Source organism: Haemaphysalis longicornis, unplaced genomic scaffold (assembly GCF_048455015.1).
Source record: "Haemaphysalis longicornis isolate Haplotype H1 unplaced genomic scaffold, Haemaphysalis longicornis Haplotype H1 scaffold_3, whole genome shotgun sequence".
NCBI lineage: Eukaryota > Metazoa > Arthropoda > Arachnida > Ixodida > Ixodidae > Haemaphysalis > Haemaphysalis longicornis.
Genome location: NW_027526335.1, coordinates 194,206,852 through 194,224,206, shown reverse-complemented (window position 1 = coordinate 194,224,206; position 17,355 = coordinate 194,206,852). Strand labels below are relative to the sequence as shown.

The 17,355-nt window shown below is 49.1% G+C and overlaps 1 protein-coding gene across 1 annotated transcript in view; it reads left to right on the top strand.

Annotated features, from left to right (window-relative positions):
* The window catches only part of LOC144175920 (cell adhesion molecule Dscam1-like), a 474,324-nt gene extending 462,664 nt beyond the window's left edge, over positions 1–11,660 (top strand). Inside the window, exons 23-27 of the mRNA XM_077704992.1 lie at positions 1,150–1,317; positions 3,515–3,888; positions 4,726–4,792; positions 5,558–5,735; positions 9,679–11,660. Of these exons, the coding sequence (XP_077561118.1) occupies positions 1,150–1,317; positions 3,515–3,888; positions 4,726–4,792; positions 5,558–5,735; positions 9,679–9,808 (917 nt within the window). The 3' untranslated portion in view covers positions 9,809–11,660. The remainder of the gene's footprint in view (positions 1–1,149; positions 1,318–3,514; positions 3,889–4,725; positions 4,793–5,557; positions 5,736–9,678) is intronic.
* The last annotated feature ends 5,695 nt before the right edge of the window (positions 11,661–17,355 follow it).

Genomic DNA, 17,355 nt, shown 5'->3' with positions numbered 1-17,355 from the left:
AGACGCGACATCTTGAGATAATGCAGACTGCCTGAGTAAGAAAATAAATCTAAAATGGGTAAAAAATGAGTAAATATAACAGATAATATATTCATGAGCAAATAAATAAATCAATAAATAACTTTAAAGTAGCCATGCCGGGATTCTGGGTAATTTCTAAAACTCCACTCATGCGAAATTCTACGGACCATAAGGACGCGCATAGGCAGCATTCCGTGGGATATGAATGCGACAAATAACTTTCTGTCAAATTATAAATCATCCACTAGGCTTAAGCATCAGAGTGACAGCATCATTATTATCCAAGGCGCAACTATTACCCGAAATTTGCACAGTGGGCCAAATCTTACAGCAGAAAAAGTGAACTGTCAATTTATTGGTTTGTTTTTTTCGTCGGCAATAGATCTGTTATTTTATTCTGTGTAATGGGAGCAGCTATGGTGAAATTGTTTTTTTTTTAACAATGCAGCCGCACATTTAAATATCTTACATTATCTCCATCGGTCATACCGATTTCAAAAATGGTTATTAGCCGTAATATTAGGTGGTGCGAATACCCAATCTCGGCCCTTTTTCTGCCCTCGTAGAGTTGTCCACAATGGAGATAGCGTTGTCGGCATCTCAACGATACCCCCCCCCGCCCTCCCCCCCCATTGGCTCCATTTCGTAGGGCTCTCCGGTGATTAACATACGGGCAAAAGGTATTTTTCATAACGGTGAAAGAAAAGAAAAATCCCGGGGAACATGGAGCACAATTTTAAATCCCAACATGCCCAGAAACCGGGCCCCCTCCTATCATTTTTTGTGTCATTTTAACCTCGTCCACATTCCGCCAATCTGTTGAAACGGGCAAAACTCAGAAATCCGCCCGAGAGAGAGAGAGAGAGAATGGTCTGTAATGGTACTGGTTAGGATAACCTGGCAATGGGGCCTAGCTTGCTAAGCCAAATATCTTTCTGCATAGTGAGGAGATCAAAATTAATCCGTAGCCTCATACTAAAACAGCTACTTAAACATTTTTACCGAAGACAGTACAAGTGGAGGTGGCAAGTCGCGGCTTCAGACAGCACGTGCCCCTCTTGTTGCGCCAGCGTTGTTTTCAAAGCTGCAACCGACGCGGGAGGCTGAATCTCTTCTGCCGGTACGCAGGCACCGTTCCGCCTCCCCAGTGGACGCAGGCGATCGATTCGCAGCGCCGCCACATCCGCGTCGTCATCCCGATCGTGTGCACGCTGCTGGCCATGCTGCTCGTCTCAGCCGTAGTCTGCTACGTCTTCTCGCGGCGGCGTCTAACCGCGATGCAGCGGCCATGCGCAGGTACGTTACAACGGTCTCTCTGTGGCTACACCAGACGTAAAGTGGTAATTATGGTATCCTTGCCTTGGTCAGACTTCTTGGTAGTGTTCGACAGCAAATTTGCGTTTGTCCGACAGCATGAATGAGCATTTTATCAGCTAAAAAAACCTTTCAACGCAACCTTATGGCCAGCTAGGTCGTTTCGGCCGGAGGGGGAGATAGAGGGTAGAGTGCATGCGTGCGTGCGTGTGTGTGTGTGTGTGGATAGAGAGAGAGAGAGAGAGAGAGAGAGAGAGAGAGAGAGAGAGAGAGAGAGAGAGAGAGAGAGAGAGAGAGACAGAGAGAGAGACAGAGAGAGAAACAGAGAGAGAAAGAGACAGAGAGAGAAAGAGACAGAGAGAGAGAGAGAGAAAGAGAGAGAGAGAGAGAGAGAGAGAGAATCACGCCAGAAATATGCTGCACCATTTGCGATTTTCTCACTGAGGCTCAGCCATTTCACGCTGAAGGTCATCGGTGCTTTATCAAGGAGAAGTACAACAATACAATTTCGAGATAGGTAATTTCCTGGGTAATTTCTAATCTTAAAGCAGCACAATACTTTCCTGAAGAGGAACAAAAGTCCAAGACTATCAGGAAATTTCGGGCCAAGATGTGCGAAACCTGTTTAACGGAATGAGTGACGAGGAACTAAAATCGAAATAGAGGAAGACCAGTAGTTGGATGTAAGGATGGAGTAAAAAAATCGGAAGCATGCATTCGAATAATAAAACGCAATAAAAGAGACTGGGAGTCTCTGCGACAGGCCTGCGTCTACATTGCGCACATACAGACTGGTGTTGGTGCTTACTTTTTTTGAGCGTTTTGATTCGAATGAATAAGCGTAATACAAGAACAAAATCAGACGTACAGAACCGAGGAAAACGGCTAGTGGCGTGTCCGGTGTGTGTCGTGTTGTAGTCGTCTTTAGGCCTTCAAGCTTTTAATTGTGCAGGCACAGGGGTTTGTGCCAGTGCATTTCATCCTTTCTAACCAACTCGCGTCCCCTTGTGGCGTCTTCTTGCGCGGAGTAAGCTTGATCCTCAACGGCACAACCATCTGCTATTCTGCATGAAGAGTCCTCTTCCACCTGGGTGGCCCCTTGCATAATTTCTGTCCGTCTCGCCTCACTTGGTTCGAAGCGGGCATTGTTGGTTTGCGGGCTGCTGGACTCCTAATTATGCAACAGCAGTCAAAGGTGTCCCCTTGACCAGCCTTTATCGTGGCAAGCGCTTCAATGTGTCTTTGAATGTGACCCTGTCGCGGAAACAATACATTCAGCACCTCTCGCCTGACATGGTTTGAAGGGGGCGTTGTTTTGGTTCGGGCTGCTGGACTACAGTAGCAGTCAGATGTGCTTGCCAGGCCACACTTTTAGAATGGCGGGTAGTTGAAGGCGTAACTGATTTGCAGCCATCGTAACAAAGTAAGGAAAAGCCACACACCAAGGCAATGACGTGATTTTAGTTTGTAGGACAGTAAAGAAAATTAAGGCGACTACTCAGATAAAAAAATATTTCGTTTTACAGAATGTAATATAGGATTACAAAACCCATTGCCAAACACACATAGTTTAGCGGATTTTGAATTGAGAGAGTAGGAATATATAGGATTACAAAACCCATTGCCAAATACACATAGTTTATTGGATTTCGAATTGAGAGAGTAGGAATATATAGGATTACAAAACCCATTGCCAAATACACATAGTTTATTGGATTTGGAATTGAGAGAGCAGGAACATTATCGAAATTGACCCTTAAGCAGCACCACGCAAGGGCCTGTTATGGTAAATAGTTTTTATATTTTATTTATTTTATTTATGCGTTATGTGACGGCTGGCACATGGATATCCTCCGTGTTAGGTCATTGCAGAGTAATCTACCAGATGAAAGAGGAAACAAACGATGAAGAAATAGTGACTCTACCGACAAAGCAATCCTGACATGATTGTGAAGGTAACTTGCACATCCTGGCCTTAGCGAATTGGCGTAACCGTGGGAGGATTCCACAGTTCGGTTTAATTTATGACGCTCCTCTAACACAATGTGCGGCTACTGTCACTTCCCTTGCCTCTTCGGAAGTGTTTTCACGCGCACGCAAGAGTGCAATGCGGCACCAATACAATAAACTTGCTGTCTGCGAACTAACGACGTATATGTCCCACCACGTGGCATCGCAGGCGACGTTGCTGAGAGCCTGGACGCCGCCAAAGTGGTCGACACTCTTCCCATGAGCGTGTGGGAGAAGCCCGACCACCAGCTCCAGCACCAGTCTCAGCAGAGCCAGCAGCAGCAGCGTTCGAGCCAGCGGGGGGAGCAGCTGTACTACCCCTCCCCGTACGCGGCCGGCGCCGGGGGCCGGCTGTCCTCCCTGTACGCCGCCGAGGGCATCCAGTCGGGCTGGGCCTCCACTCGCAGCCTGCAGAGTGCCTTGGACGAGCAGGACGACGAGGAGCAACGGGTAGGGCCGCACCACACCTACGACGTGCCTTTCCTGCGGGGGCCAGCCGGCTCGCAGCAGCACCTACAGCACGAGCAGCAGCAGAAGCAGCAGGTACACAAGTGGGAAACAGCAACATTAGGTCGGCTAGCCGGACACCCGGTGGAAAAGTTAGGCCCAGCCTTAATTATGCGACCTACGCTCCAGCATAAGTGGACATAGTGGAAGTGGACATAGTGTTGGGCCTAGTTATGTTCGTCTTGGTGCTAAATGTCATAAAAAGCCCCTGGCGTAGCTAGCAAGCTTCAACGACAGTTCATATTTATTCTGTAAAAGCGTTCTTGTGCTTGTTTTTGCGTTATTGTGATACTGAAAATGAAGTGGTCTGTTCGAACCACTTAGTTTAGCTTCTGTGGGGTGCAGTTTTCCCAAACTTGTTGCGCTAATCTACGCACAGGTGGAGCTTCAGTTTACAATGGCCAGGAGGCGCGGATACTTGGCACGCAATCTTTATATTAACTATAAGCAATCAGGGAAGGTTAGTGTAGAAGTTTGTTGCTTCTGTTTGAAATATTTTACTGGTGCGGTGCAGGAAGGACTTCAAGTAATCTAATTCTTGGGTTATCTTCGCTGCCCCTAACGCTCCCCTGTCTGGCATGGCTTGGCACTATGATACCTTTTTAATACACGACCAACGCCCCATATGCGTTGGTCGTGTGTACATACTTTTCTCATAATACACCGGCTGGATATTTTCTACCGACATATTGCTGTTGAACGGAACTCCTGAATAATAGTACGGCTACTAAGTTCAGCTGTGAATTGATATGCGGTGGAGCATAGGGACATTCCTGGCAATAAAGCAATTGAATATTTGAGCTGGTATTTCCGAGGTAGCTATATTTTTGCAGTATAATTTTTACCCAGGCAATACTTTTTTTTCTGGCACAGATAGATGCGCAAGACGAGGCGCTAGGATCCACCGAACGCCTGGGAAATCACATCTACTCCAAACCTGGTGAGTGCTTCCCGCCTGTACGCCCTTTAGAAGACGAAGAAAAATGTTGCACAACAAAAACTGGAAAACGTTGGAGCCTTAATGCAGGTACATTTTCGTCTGCCTCCTGTTTCCACCTGCATAAATCTCCCCGTGATTAGTTCATTACTGATTGCTACGAAAACGACAAAAAAATTTCTAAAACTAGTCACTTCCACGGCGCAAGACTTAGTAGCTCATATTTTTCAGTCACGTGTGGTTTTAGATATTTGGGTGTGTAGTGGATCTTTAGAAATATTTTATTTTAAGGCAAGAATGTCTTTTGAATGGATACACTGACAAACGTGCAGTGAACTGCAGGCCTCTCAATTCTTTATTATAAGTGCGAGCTGGTACTATACTTAGGATAACTGGTGTCTAATACGACTTGTTTTCAATGCAGGCTGCGTTGGCTACATTATGCGTTTAAAGAGCAAACAGTAGCGCTTGAGCACTTACAAAAGCACAACTATTCGTGTCTTCCCTACAGCTACACATTTTACCGAAAATAAAAACACTGATCCGCTTGCAAAAATATGACATTTTACACAGGAGCCTAAGGATCTTGCAATAGAATTATTTGGGGTTTGTAAGGCATTAATTCAGGAGACGACACCGAGGGCATCCAGAGCTTGACGTTATAAGTGCATAGAAACGGTTTTAGTGTCGGATTGCATAGGTAGTAAATACTTTCAGAGTTTTCAATATTTGTCTCAATGATTATGGCCTATTTTTACTCCACCGCAGTGTACATGTCTCCCGAGAAATGCAAGAGCTTGCGCAAGTCTCTGCACGCGGTGAGCATCATCGAGGGCTACCCCAACAGCAACATCTCCTACGTCTACTCGCGTCCAAAGAAGAAGCAGTGGAACAGCCACGACGAGGCTCCGCATTACGCTGATCACAACATGCGTAAGCTGGCCAGGTAATCTATGGCAGAGCGCCAGACGCCTCAAAGACCTGTTTCTTTATTCGGCGTGGCAATAGCATTTTGTTTTTTCAGAATGCAAGTTGTACCCAGTCAGACGTAGCTCGAGTTTAGTGCCAAAGATGCTATTCCGCCTCATTGACACTTCTGGGAGCTTGCCTCACATATTATGAAACAACGGAACGGCACCATTCAGTACACGGCTCGGCGATTGAAGCGCCATACTCGGAGCGCGTCGCTGCCGGTTCTTGTTGCGCCACTGGTGAGCGCTTGCAAAAGCGAGCCGATGCATTGTGGTATACGGTGAGGGTCAGAGCGTTCGTGACGCATGGTGACATAATCCGTCTCTTCAGTGTGTGGTTCTTGGCGATGCTATTGGGCCGCTGCATGTCATGCTTCAAAACTCTGCTCCTGCGTCCTTCGCCGCGCCGCGCCGAGCGAAGCTGTGGGAGCTGGCAGCGCGTACGTCACGCAGAAATTGAATGTGAATTTATCAAGATGTGTTATCATGGCGCACCGCTATTGAGCATTATTAAAGGCGATAGTCTTTCTTGGGCTACTTAAACCCAGAAATTTTGGTCTGTCTGTATGTCTGTCTGTCTGTCTGTCCGTCCGTCTGTCTGTCTGCGACTCGATTCAGCCACCCGGCCAAAGTAAAACAATGCCTGCGCAATATTCTTATATAGTCACAGCTAAATCTACCCGTCTAAGTCCGGTGTAATGTTCATACTTGTCAACATTGTTGAAAAAGAACAAGATATTACGCAAATATAAGACAACAAATTAATACAGAAGTGATATTTGCAGTGTTCCTTTATAAAAAATCATACATGCTTGACTTTGGCGAAATTAAATACTTCATCAACTGGAGAAAAAAAATTCCCTCCGCTGTAGCCTGCTGTAGCCCGCGCCACTATTGCTTCTGGCGCCATTTTAAGAAATCAACCGGCAACAGTTACGAAAGGTTCCACTAGATAGGTTCCACGTTCTGCTTGCAACGCACGTGGAGTAGGGAAACGCGGTTCTATAAACGTTGAAGTAGGCCGCCTCGATTCACGCGCGTCTTCGCCGTACGGTAGCGTTGGCATCGAGACACCCGGTTTGGAGCAGTGGAACGCGGGAAATTTAAAATGATTTAAGCAAACCTGTGGCGTCTTTGCCTTGGGAGGAGCGCGACGCAAGAGGAACAACATGAGAGGTGAGCGGGAAAGCGAAGGGAGGCATTTACTTCGCAAAAGCCGATAAAGACTATCGTCTTTTGACGGCATTTGCAACGAAAGGAGCAGATACGCGGGGAATTTTTGCAACGCTTTGTGCGGCGCGGCACGGCACACAAGCATGAAGCAATGGCATGCAGCACCCAAATGGCACCGCTGAGAACCACACACTGGCCGTCCTCGATAATCAGTGCCGGATTGTTCGCGGATTGCCCGAACGCGAACCGGCGCTCGATTTTCTCATGTATTCCTAAGAGATTTGCGGTTCGAACGCAGCCCGCGCTCGGGCTGCCCGTCCAGCGCTGGTAAATCGAGGATGCCCACTGTCTACCGGATTCAGTCAGCATGCGTCACAAACGCTCTCACCCTCACCGTGTTCCACAATAACACGAATGCCGCCAGCATTCGTGTTATTTAAATGGGCCACTTTTTGTAAGATATGCAGCGTCAGCTGTTATAGAACACCTATGCAGATGCGGTCGTGTTCGCACTGAAAACTAACCAGCGACAGACCAACACTGATTGATTGTAAGGGTTTAACGCGCCGACGCAACGCAGGCGATGAGGCGCGCCGTAGTGGAGGGCTCCGGATTAATTTTGACCACCTGGGGATCTTTAACGTGCGCCGAAATCTCGTGCACACGGGCGTTTCTGCTTTTCGCCTCCATCAGAAAAGCGGCCGCCGCGGCCGGGAATCGAACCCGCGACCTCGTGTTCAGTAGCGCAACGCCTTAGCCACTGAGCCACCGCGGCGGGTTGTAATACCAACATAGCAACGGTGCCGTGCTAGCTCTTTTAGCCGTATCTTCCCCACTATCATCAGTTGGGAGAACAAAGGCCAATCGAAGTGTGCGCGGTTGGTAGTTCCACCTGCGAACGTATCAGCGAAAAGCCCGCAGTGTTACTGCAGTAGCCCGTTAACTGGCTTTGGTCAGACAGGCACCTGTTCTGTTATCACCTGGTGTAAGCATGGCTTGGGTTTTGTTGATCTACATACTTTGCCTTCAACAGAACAAACTCGTTTCCATTAAAATCAATGCTCGTACAAATTCGTTCGCGTGGCCCGTCAGGAAGTGCGCTTTCGCCTCGCTGCAGCGGCGCGCTCCCCGCACGCCTGCTCGCATTCCGTAATCACCTTTGGAGTAAATCGGTGGCGCCATCCAGCGGTAGCTGACTAAGGCGCTGCGTACATGCGCTTGCTCCAATGTTTCGGTTATTAAACGACGCCTGTGAAGGTGGTAGTACTACAGTCCTGGGCAGGCAATGCGACGATGAGCGGAATCTGCAACTTCCACGACGTTTTTTTTTAGGGGTGAAGCGCCTTAGAACCTCGCTTTGTCCGGGGCTTGGCGTCCGCGTACAGAGTGTTGTGGTGGCTAAAAGGGGACGTGTCAGCATCGGAGCGCCGGAGAGGCAACGAGAATTCATTCCGATGCGGCAGCGCTGCTGTCGGCACCGAGATGCCCGCGCGAGCCCCCGCGCGTAGCAGACGCCTTTCGCAGCAGCTGTTTCACGGTAGTGCGGTTGTAGCAGGTCTTATAATAAAGGCGAGTTGGCACACTTTCCCAGCTGCGTGCTGCAAAACGTGTATTGGCGCTGAAAACTAACGTCTTGAACTACTTCCTTGTGTGTGAGCTGCATGCGATGCTCGCATTGTGAAGCGCTGGAGGATGGCGAATCAAGTGACTTGCCATGAGCTTGTCGCCAAAACAACATCCGTGCCGTTTTCGCTTGGGTACCAAAGTGTTCAAGCAATGTCTTAGTTTAGATTAACACGCAGCACGAACCATACTAGAAACGGTTCGTTCTCATTCGTACAAGCTATTATGTATTTCTGACACATACTCCGAAGACTGAAGTGGCTAAAAACACCCCCAGGAGGAAAAGCAGATAGAAAATGTGCATCAACAATGCAAACTAGGCATTAGCAAGTAATGACACAGTCTGTATTTAATTAGCAAACACAGGTGAAGTCATAACATTCAGTGTCCGGAAACTATACCCATTTCAAGCATCACCGGATAGGGATATCAAATATGCGATAGAGACCGTTATAATATAATGTTAATAAGGGATGAAGTTAATTGGCTTTGCCGCAATGCGTTTTTTTGGCTCCGCGGTGCCCCGACACCAAAGCCCAAGCCCAAGCCCTAAACAGATTTTTGAAATTCATGGACCATATCCATAAACAGCTTCCGTGTAAAAAATATACACCAGCACGCTGCAGACGTTGTGAAAACACGAGCTCTCTACGCCGGCGCGGAAACGGCGGTGTGCTGCTCGACGCATCTCGGTAACATCGACGCACGCGCCGCCGCGCGACGGCATGAAATACCTGCACGCCGCCTAGCACGGCGCGGCCGGAGCCCATGCTGACACCTCCCCATCTAGCCACCATAATAGCGTTGCGCATGCGCGAGGAGCATTGGATTGGATTGGATTGGATTTGGATTGGATTTGGATTGGATTTGGATTGGATTTGGATTGAATTGAATTGTATCGGATTTGATTAGACTGGAATTGTATATACTGCACACACACGTTGTAACTCATTTGCATGCGCGAGTGGGCAATGCCACGGGTGACTTACGGTAAGAACGATCCCCATTGCTTCGCCCAGTCTTCATGATTCTCTTCGTGGAGAGGTGTGAATTTATGTGTACAAATTGTATCGAGAGATTTACTAAGTGGAAATTGGCTTTCGTGTATTTGTTTCCTTCAAGGTACGCAGAGGAGCTGAAGCAAGCTGAGCTGGACTCTCAAGAAAGTGGCCTGGAATTCGCCGTCGAAGCCTACGAGTTGTCAGAAGCCGAATGTGACATGCCTACAAGGCACTTTTCTGTGCAAAGTTAGGGAGGACAATGCACAAGACATCTAAACCGGGGCTGGCCACTGAACAGGAGTGCATTTTTATGGTCATCGCATCAAACTAATGACCACCAGCTTTGTGAAAAGGTACCCCATCTAGTCGCCTCTTCCCCGGTGCAAGACTCAGCGACGCCTTCGACGGTGCTTGCAATACTTGCCGTGACACTCGTCGGCATTTGAAAACACAACCATGAGGCAGGCATCACTGAGGGACGGTTAGGGCGGTACCCTGTCTGTTTCGCCAGCGGTTCCGCTGTGAAATACTTGCGGTATTTCTCGTGCGGTGGGTTGAGAAAATCGATTGTCCATGGTCTTTTTTTCTGCAATGCTTTTGCCACCACCCATCATGCATCATTTAAATGTCTCACAATTAAGGAAGAACATTTTTTCCCGATGAAAATGTGTAAATAACCATCGCTAGAATGGTCACGTTTTAGTTCAATGTCTTCTGGTTATTCACCATTTACAATACATAAATATCAAAAGGCTATTCGGATACATCCATCTCTCAAACAATATTTGACCTAGTCTGTGATAAAGCGTTTTGACAACATAATCCAACGTTTGCAGATATAATCAAAACAAGGCAGCGCCACCTGACACGGTAGCTACTTCTTTCTCGAGATTTGTCTTGGGCTACATTAATTTTTATTTTCTGTGTAAGTGTACTAGGCGCAGTGAGACGAGGTTTCCGGCTTCACATTGGAGCAGTGCTGTAAATGGTTCTAAGTAAGGGAATAATTGTAGGTGTTTTTTACTGTTTTTGACATTTTTATAATAGGAACACTTAAGCATACGTAAATTGTTTGTTCACGTTTATATTGATGCGTGCAGGAAACACTGCCATTGTAAGTGAAATAACTAAGCGGCCCTTACTGGTGTCATGTGACGGTTTAAGATCAAGAAAACGCAGCTTTCCGTGGGATGGTAGAAATAAGAAGACATGGATCACTCATTGATTTTCTTAAAGGGACTCTGCAACACTACCGGTAAAGTCATACACCCTTTCTTCAGTGCTTGTGCGCCATGTCGAAGCTGTAGTTATCGCCAGCGGACTGTGCCACCTTGTTATTTGATCGTCGCATCAGGTACGCCTTTGTGTTTATACTTTGCATTCGATGCGATTTAATTTAAAGTGGCTATCAAAAGAGTTCATTGCTTCAGCTGAAAGGAAGCCAGTTGATAGTCAGGACACCACTCAAATGACGTAATTAGAGCGCGCAAACTATGCCAAGTCCTGGTAAGGGAGAAAAATGTTTCAAGGAAGTTTCTAAATTACGTGGTGGGCGTAGAACAGTAAATTTTGGCTGAGTCACTTTGTGACCCTCAGTTCTACGAACTAGACACGCTTGTTTGCTACGGTGTGAAAGCATTTAAGATTTATAAAGAAGTAGATAACAGTGTTGCAGTGTCCCCCTAATATGGGCTCTTATGACAGCGCAGCAAAAATTCAAATGCCGTGAACGCAGAAAAATACCTCTTGTTCCGTGTGTATTATTGAAAAACATTCCGAACTATACTCCATAAGAGAGTGGCTGAACTTCGGTGAAGCCAATGGCGATAACACCTGAACTGTTTGATATCCAAATACGTAATGTGGTGTCACTGTTTTGCAGCAAGAGTCATGTTCCTGTGGGTGATGAGATGTTAGTAGACTAGCAGGAAATAACGGAGACCGTAAGAGGCCTAGATGCATTGCGAAAAGCTGTTGTTTTTACTGCCCGCAAAGTTGTGAATGAATGCGCTAGGGATTTAAAAATAGTGTAAGGATAAAAGGCTGTCACATGTTTCTTTGTACAAATGTTCCAAACGAAATGAGCTATATTTTCGGTGTTGAATAAAGTCACTCACTTTTTCAAAGAAGCCTGATTGTTTTAATAAGCACTTTGGAGACGGTTTCGTCAATAGTAATACAGCACCGTGTTATTGCATGGCTTTAACAAATGTGGGCCCGACTTCGGCATTTAAAACAAACTCTAACTCTGGTGACTATGTTCTGTACGCTTAGCACGTACCGAGACCTCGAAAGAACCATCCGTCCTGTTGGTGTCAGCTCCCTAGCGGTAGCTTGTAATCGTCATCTGGCGTATATGCCGTATGTGGTAGGTACCACTTCCTGCTTTATAATCCATATAACGGCCACTATAGCCGCCCCGTTGTATGCCTGTGACAGAACAGCATCGTGTCGTCAAGGCGCAGTGGCATGTCAAAGCGTCCTGTCCTGCTATCGAGGCGACTTCGCTGCGTCGTCAAGGGAATGCTGCTGTTCAAATGGCATCGCAGCAGACACTTGGTTCACCGCGCTTGTGTCATAACCATGAAATTGCGGCTTGTGACCCTCGGCGGGGCTATGTTTCGTTAGGTGGATATCATGGAGTGCACGTCGACAAAATGTAGGCGTCATTCTGGGTCAACATGTAATAGAGCGGACGAAAGTGTGGGCGAAAAAAGAGTGGGGAGGGCACCTGTCTGCCTTTTCAGCTGGGGAGTCCGATGTTGTTAGAGGGACCTCAGTCAAAAGGCCTCAACAGTTGCTCTTTTCTGGCTTTCGCCACTCGCCAGTCTTCCCGCATGCTCTCGACTTTGGACAGTGCCCGCCGGGCAGTGCCAGTTCGCTGAAAGGAACGATTAGCACATTGCCATCACGGCATGTCAACCGGTGCGCGCCCCGCCACTAATGAGAGGTCAAACTAGGCGTCTTCAGTACTCTCATTGCAAAGCATGTAACGCGACCGGTTGTAAAGGTGGCATTGATAGGGGGTAACGTAAGGCCCAGATGGCTGCGGTGACGTTCAAACCCGTATTTTCGCACCTGTGCACCGTTTGTCAGTGTACAGATGCCGTAATGCCGCATTCATAGATACTCAGCAATGGATCTCCAAGTCATTTTTTTTTAAACCAAGGCCAGTCTGCGCCAGAACTTGCGCTCCAGAGAAGCTGGACACTTTCTCGCACAATGAATTCGCGTGCTTATCTCGTCTTGATGGAGAGGTTTTTTGCGATACTACCACGACCTTGCCTGTTCGAATGACGATGACGCTGATTTAAAACAAAATTGTTTAAGGCCAGCAGAAAGTAGGCGTTTCCCGTTCACTTTACGACTATGAAGGTGGGTAAGGTCATTTTCTTTATATTCTGCAGAATTGTAGGTGTGCTAATTGCGAAATTGATTCGGTCGCTCGCTGTGAGGAAGTATGTTGTGGTTCTTTTTCAAATTTCCGTCTAAGTTCTGCCCAGGCGCGAAAAAATTTAGAACCGAATTTGTAACGGGTCAAATTACTTTGGCAAAGCCAAACTGGAAGGGGCGCGCATCAAGGGGAGCTCGCGACAAGCAGTCGGCGTCGGTGTGCCGCTTCCCGGATTTATACACGATGGTGACATCGAACTTCTGAAGCTTGAGGCTCCACCGCGCGAGGCGTCTCGACGGGTCCTTGAGACTTGCCAGCCAGCACAAGCAGTGATGGTCACTAACGACGCGAAATGGCCGGCCGTACAAGTAGGGCCTGAATTTTGTAATCGCCCATATTACCGCCAAACACTCCTTTTCCGTCGTCGAGTAGTTTCTCTCCGCCCGTGACAGAATGCGACTTGCGTAGGCAATCACTCGCTTAACTCCCTCTTGCCACTGTACTAAAACGGCGCCGAGACCAATGTTGCTTGCATCTGTGTGCACCTCAGCCTTGGCGTCTTCGTCAAAATGACCAAGCATAGGGGTCGTTTGCAAGCGCTTCTTGAGCTCCTCGAAAGCTATGCACTGTTCTTCTCCCCAAACGAAAGGTACGTCATCCCTTGTCAAGCGGGTTAGGGGATCCGCCGTTTTTGGAAAGTCGGCCACACATCATCGATAATAAGCACAAAGACCCAGGAATCGGCGAATGGCACGTTTGTCAGTTGGCGTTGGCAACGAGCTTACCGCAGACGTCTTCTCGGGGTCTGGGCTCACGCCCTCAGAGCTCACCACATGTCCAAGAAACCTAAGTGTTTCGAAGGCGAAGTGGCACTTTTCTGGCTTGAGGGAGAGACCGGCTGCACGGATAGCATGAAATACTGCGCGGAGGCGTTCGAGATGTTCATCAAACGTCGCCGAAAAGATGACTACATCATCCAAGTAAACCAGACAAGAGTGCCATTTGAGGTCCGAGAGAACGCTGTCCATTATTCGCTGGAATGTGGCAGGTGCAGAGCAAAGTCCGAATGGCAGCACTTTAAACTCAAACAATCCGTCAGGAGTAATGAAGGCAGTCTTTTCACGGTCTCGTTCATCAACTTCAATCTGCCAGTATCCGCTACGCAGGTCGATGGAAGAAAAATATCTGGCATGGCGGAGTCGATCGAGGGAGTCATCGATACGTGGCAAGGGATATACATCCTTTTTCGTAATTTTGTTAAGTCTTCGGTAGTCGACGCAGAAGCGGAGGGTACCGTCCTTCTTAGCAACGAGAACGACAGGTGATGCCCACGGACTTTTAGACGGCTGTATCACGTCGTCCCGCAGCATGTCCTTGACCTGGCGTTGAATGGCCTCTCTTTCTTTTGACGAAACCCTGTACGGTTGTTGCCGAACAGGTCTCTCTCCGTCTCCCGTTAAAATGCGGGGCTTAACTAGGCCAGTGCACTTTACCTTGGTCGAGGAAGCAAAGCAGTCACTGAAGGAGCTGATGAGAGCCTGGAGTAGGTGCTATTGCTCTTGGGTTAGACTGGGGCTAATTTCAACAAGACTGGTAGGCTCAGCAGTCACTGTGACTGTAGAAATGTTCGGGGCTTCTTGTCGATCTTGAGCCAATGTATTCTGTACAGTAGCTATTTCATCAATGCCCGTTATTTCTGCGAGATAGGCCACAACTGTGTCCTGGTTAAGATGCTGTGGTGCGGCACTGAAATTCGTTAGGAGAATGTCCGTGCGATAGTTCCGGATTTCAACCACTCCCCGAGCCACGCTGATCTGTCGTTCCAACAGAAGGGGCACGTTAGCTTCGGCTATTCCGCACGTAAAGTCACTGTCGCACTTCACGGAAACAAACACACTTGCTCGGGGGGGCAGCGTCACATGACCGTCGTAAAGACGTAATGCCATACATACAACGGGACTCGGCTTCGGTTTTGACAGCTCGTTTGCTAGAGAACGTGACCAGGAGCTCCCGCAGATCGACGATGGCCCCATACTCATAAAGAAAGTCTAGTCCGAGGATGAGTGGCTTTGAACACTCTCGCAGGACAAGGAAGCAGGCCGGGAAATACGCGTCTCGTATATTAATTCTGGCCGTGCAAACTCCAAGCGGTGTAAGGAGGTGGCCCCCAGCTGAGCGAATCGCTGGGCCGCTCCATGGTGTTACCACCTTTCTTAACCGGCCAGCAAGCTGGCTGCTCATTACAGAAAAGTCCGCTCCTGTGTCCACTAGAGCCGTCAAAGGGTAGTCGTCGGCTGAAATCAAAATTTCGGCGGATACTACGCCAGCGTTTTCATGGTGCGTTTCTGGGCTAGGCGTCAAGTCGTCTGTTCGAGTCGCTGCAAAAGCGGGTTCGGGGTCGGGTCGTCGCGGTTGTGAGGCAGGGGCGTCGGGTTTTGCTTCGCGTCGTCGAGCCGGTGGAGGATGTTGCGAAGTGTTAGCGGCGGCAGCCCTACTCCCGGAGGACGCCGTCCTTAGTTTCCCCGGCGGGGGCTACGGGACCTTCCACCAGCCTCGGCGGTCGTCGTAGTGGAGAGTGGGCGTCGAGGGGACATGAAGCGTTGCGGCGAAGGCGATCTGGACTGGCGTTGCTGCTGCGGCGGAGGGAGCAGATGGGAGGCTAGGTACTCCTGAATTTCACGAGGTCGTTCGCCATAGCGGGGTCGAGGGGCATCAGGCGAAAACCCTCGCATGCCCATCCTGCGGTAGGGGCAGTAGCGCCGAACGTGGCCCGCTTCCCCGCAATGATAACAGAGGGGTCTGTTGTCCGGAGGGCGCCATATCACCGCTTTTCTAGCAGGCTGGTCTGGATCAATCGCCGCAGCGATGCTGGTGAACCGCTGCTGCCTGGGCGCAGTTGGAGGCTGATAATGTTGAGGCCCATAGGGAGAAAGTCTGCGAAGAGCGTCTGCGTACGCCATGACATGGGGTGTAGGCACGTCGTAAGTTGTAGCATGGGGTGCAGGCACGTCGTAAGCTGTAGCATAGGTGCTCTACGGTGGCGGTGTGGGCTGCAATGCCTGCCGTATCTCCTCGCGGACTATGTCGGAAAGGGAGGCCACGCTTGGCTGACGACCAACGAGGTTGGCTTTCTGGAGCTCAAGTTCCTCGCGAACAATGGCTCTTATAAGTTGTCGCAGAGAAAAGTCATCCGTGTTCCCCGGCGCTAGAGCATGACAGCTTGATGTCTGGGGATGAGACGGACGGCCGTACTGCATCCCACGTTGCTGCAACGCGCGTTCCATTGCTGCTGCTTCTTTAAGGAAGTCAGCAACGCTACCCGGCGGGTTCCGAACAAGGCCTGTGAACAGGTGCTCCTTTACTCCTCTCATTAAATGCCGCACCTTTTTCTCCTCGGGCATGTCGGGGTCAGCCCGTCTAAACAGTCGACACATGTCTTCTAAAAACATTGCCACAGTCTTGATCGGACCCTGGAACGTGACTGAAGGGCAATCTCAGCCAGCTCCTTTCGTTCGCCGCTGCGGTATGTGGCCAAGAGCTGTCGCCGAAATTCTTCCCAAGTGTCCATGCTGGCTTCATGGTTTTCAAACCAAGTTTGAGCGGAATTCTCCAGAGAGGAATAAACCATCCTGAGTTTTCGACGGTCATCCCATTCATTGAATGAGGCCACCCGTTCAAAGCTCTCAAGCCAGTCGTCGACGTCCTCAAAGCTATCCCCGTGAGATGCTTTCGGGGTGCGAGGCGTATGCAGGACGAGCGGTTGAGCCATTCCTGCCATCTGGCTAGTTTGGCTAGCGGTAGAAGTCATGGCTGACCTCATGGCTGACGTGACAGGTGTGGCGAGACGCCAAAACTCCGGTTCCAAGCCTTGCAGGCGTCGGCTCGCCTTGTGAACTGGTGTTGTGTCCACTGCGCTGGGGCTTGAAGTAGCCGGGTCTTCGCACCGAAGTACCTGGGTTGGATACCCAGCACACTCCACCAAACTGTCACGAGAGGGCCAGATGGTTGCCAAACAAGAGACTAGTTTTAATTAGAATCGAGCCCACAGAAGGTACCGAGCAAGCAGGCAAATCGTCTTCTTTCTCTAGCCAAGTCACTGGCTCCGCCTAGTGGTCATGGCGATTTCCGAGTAGTCGGCGCATACCCTTGCGGAGATAATTACCGCTCATAGTGTCTGTGGCAATATCACCAACCATGTATCCCTACGAATGCCCATCCTGTAAAGCCCCGAACACCACATGCCACCTTGTCTGGGCTTGCCCCTACCACCAGAACCCCGTTTCTTCCCTCTCCTTGAAGCAGTAGGAGTGCGAGCTGACCAGCTGCCTGCGAGATACGAAGGCTAACCTCGTGTCTAGGGCAAGAGCAGCTGCGAAGACTCGCAGCTTTCCGGACTAAGAAGGC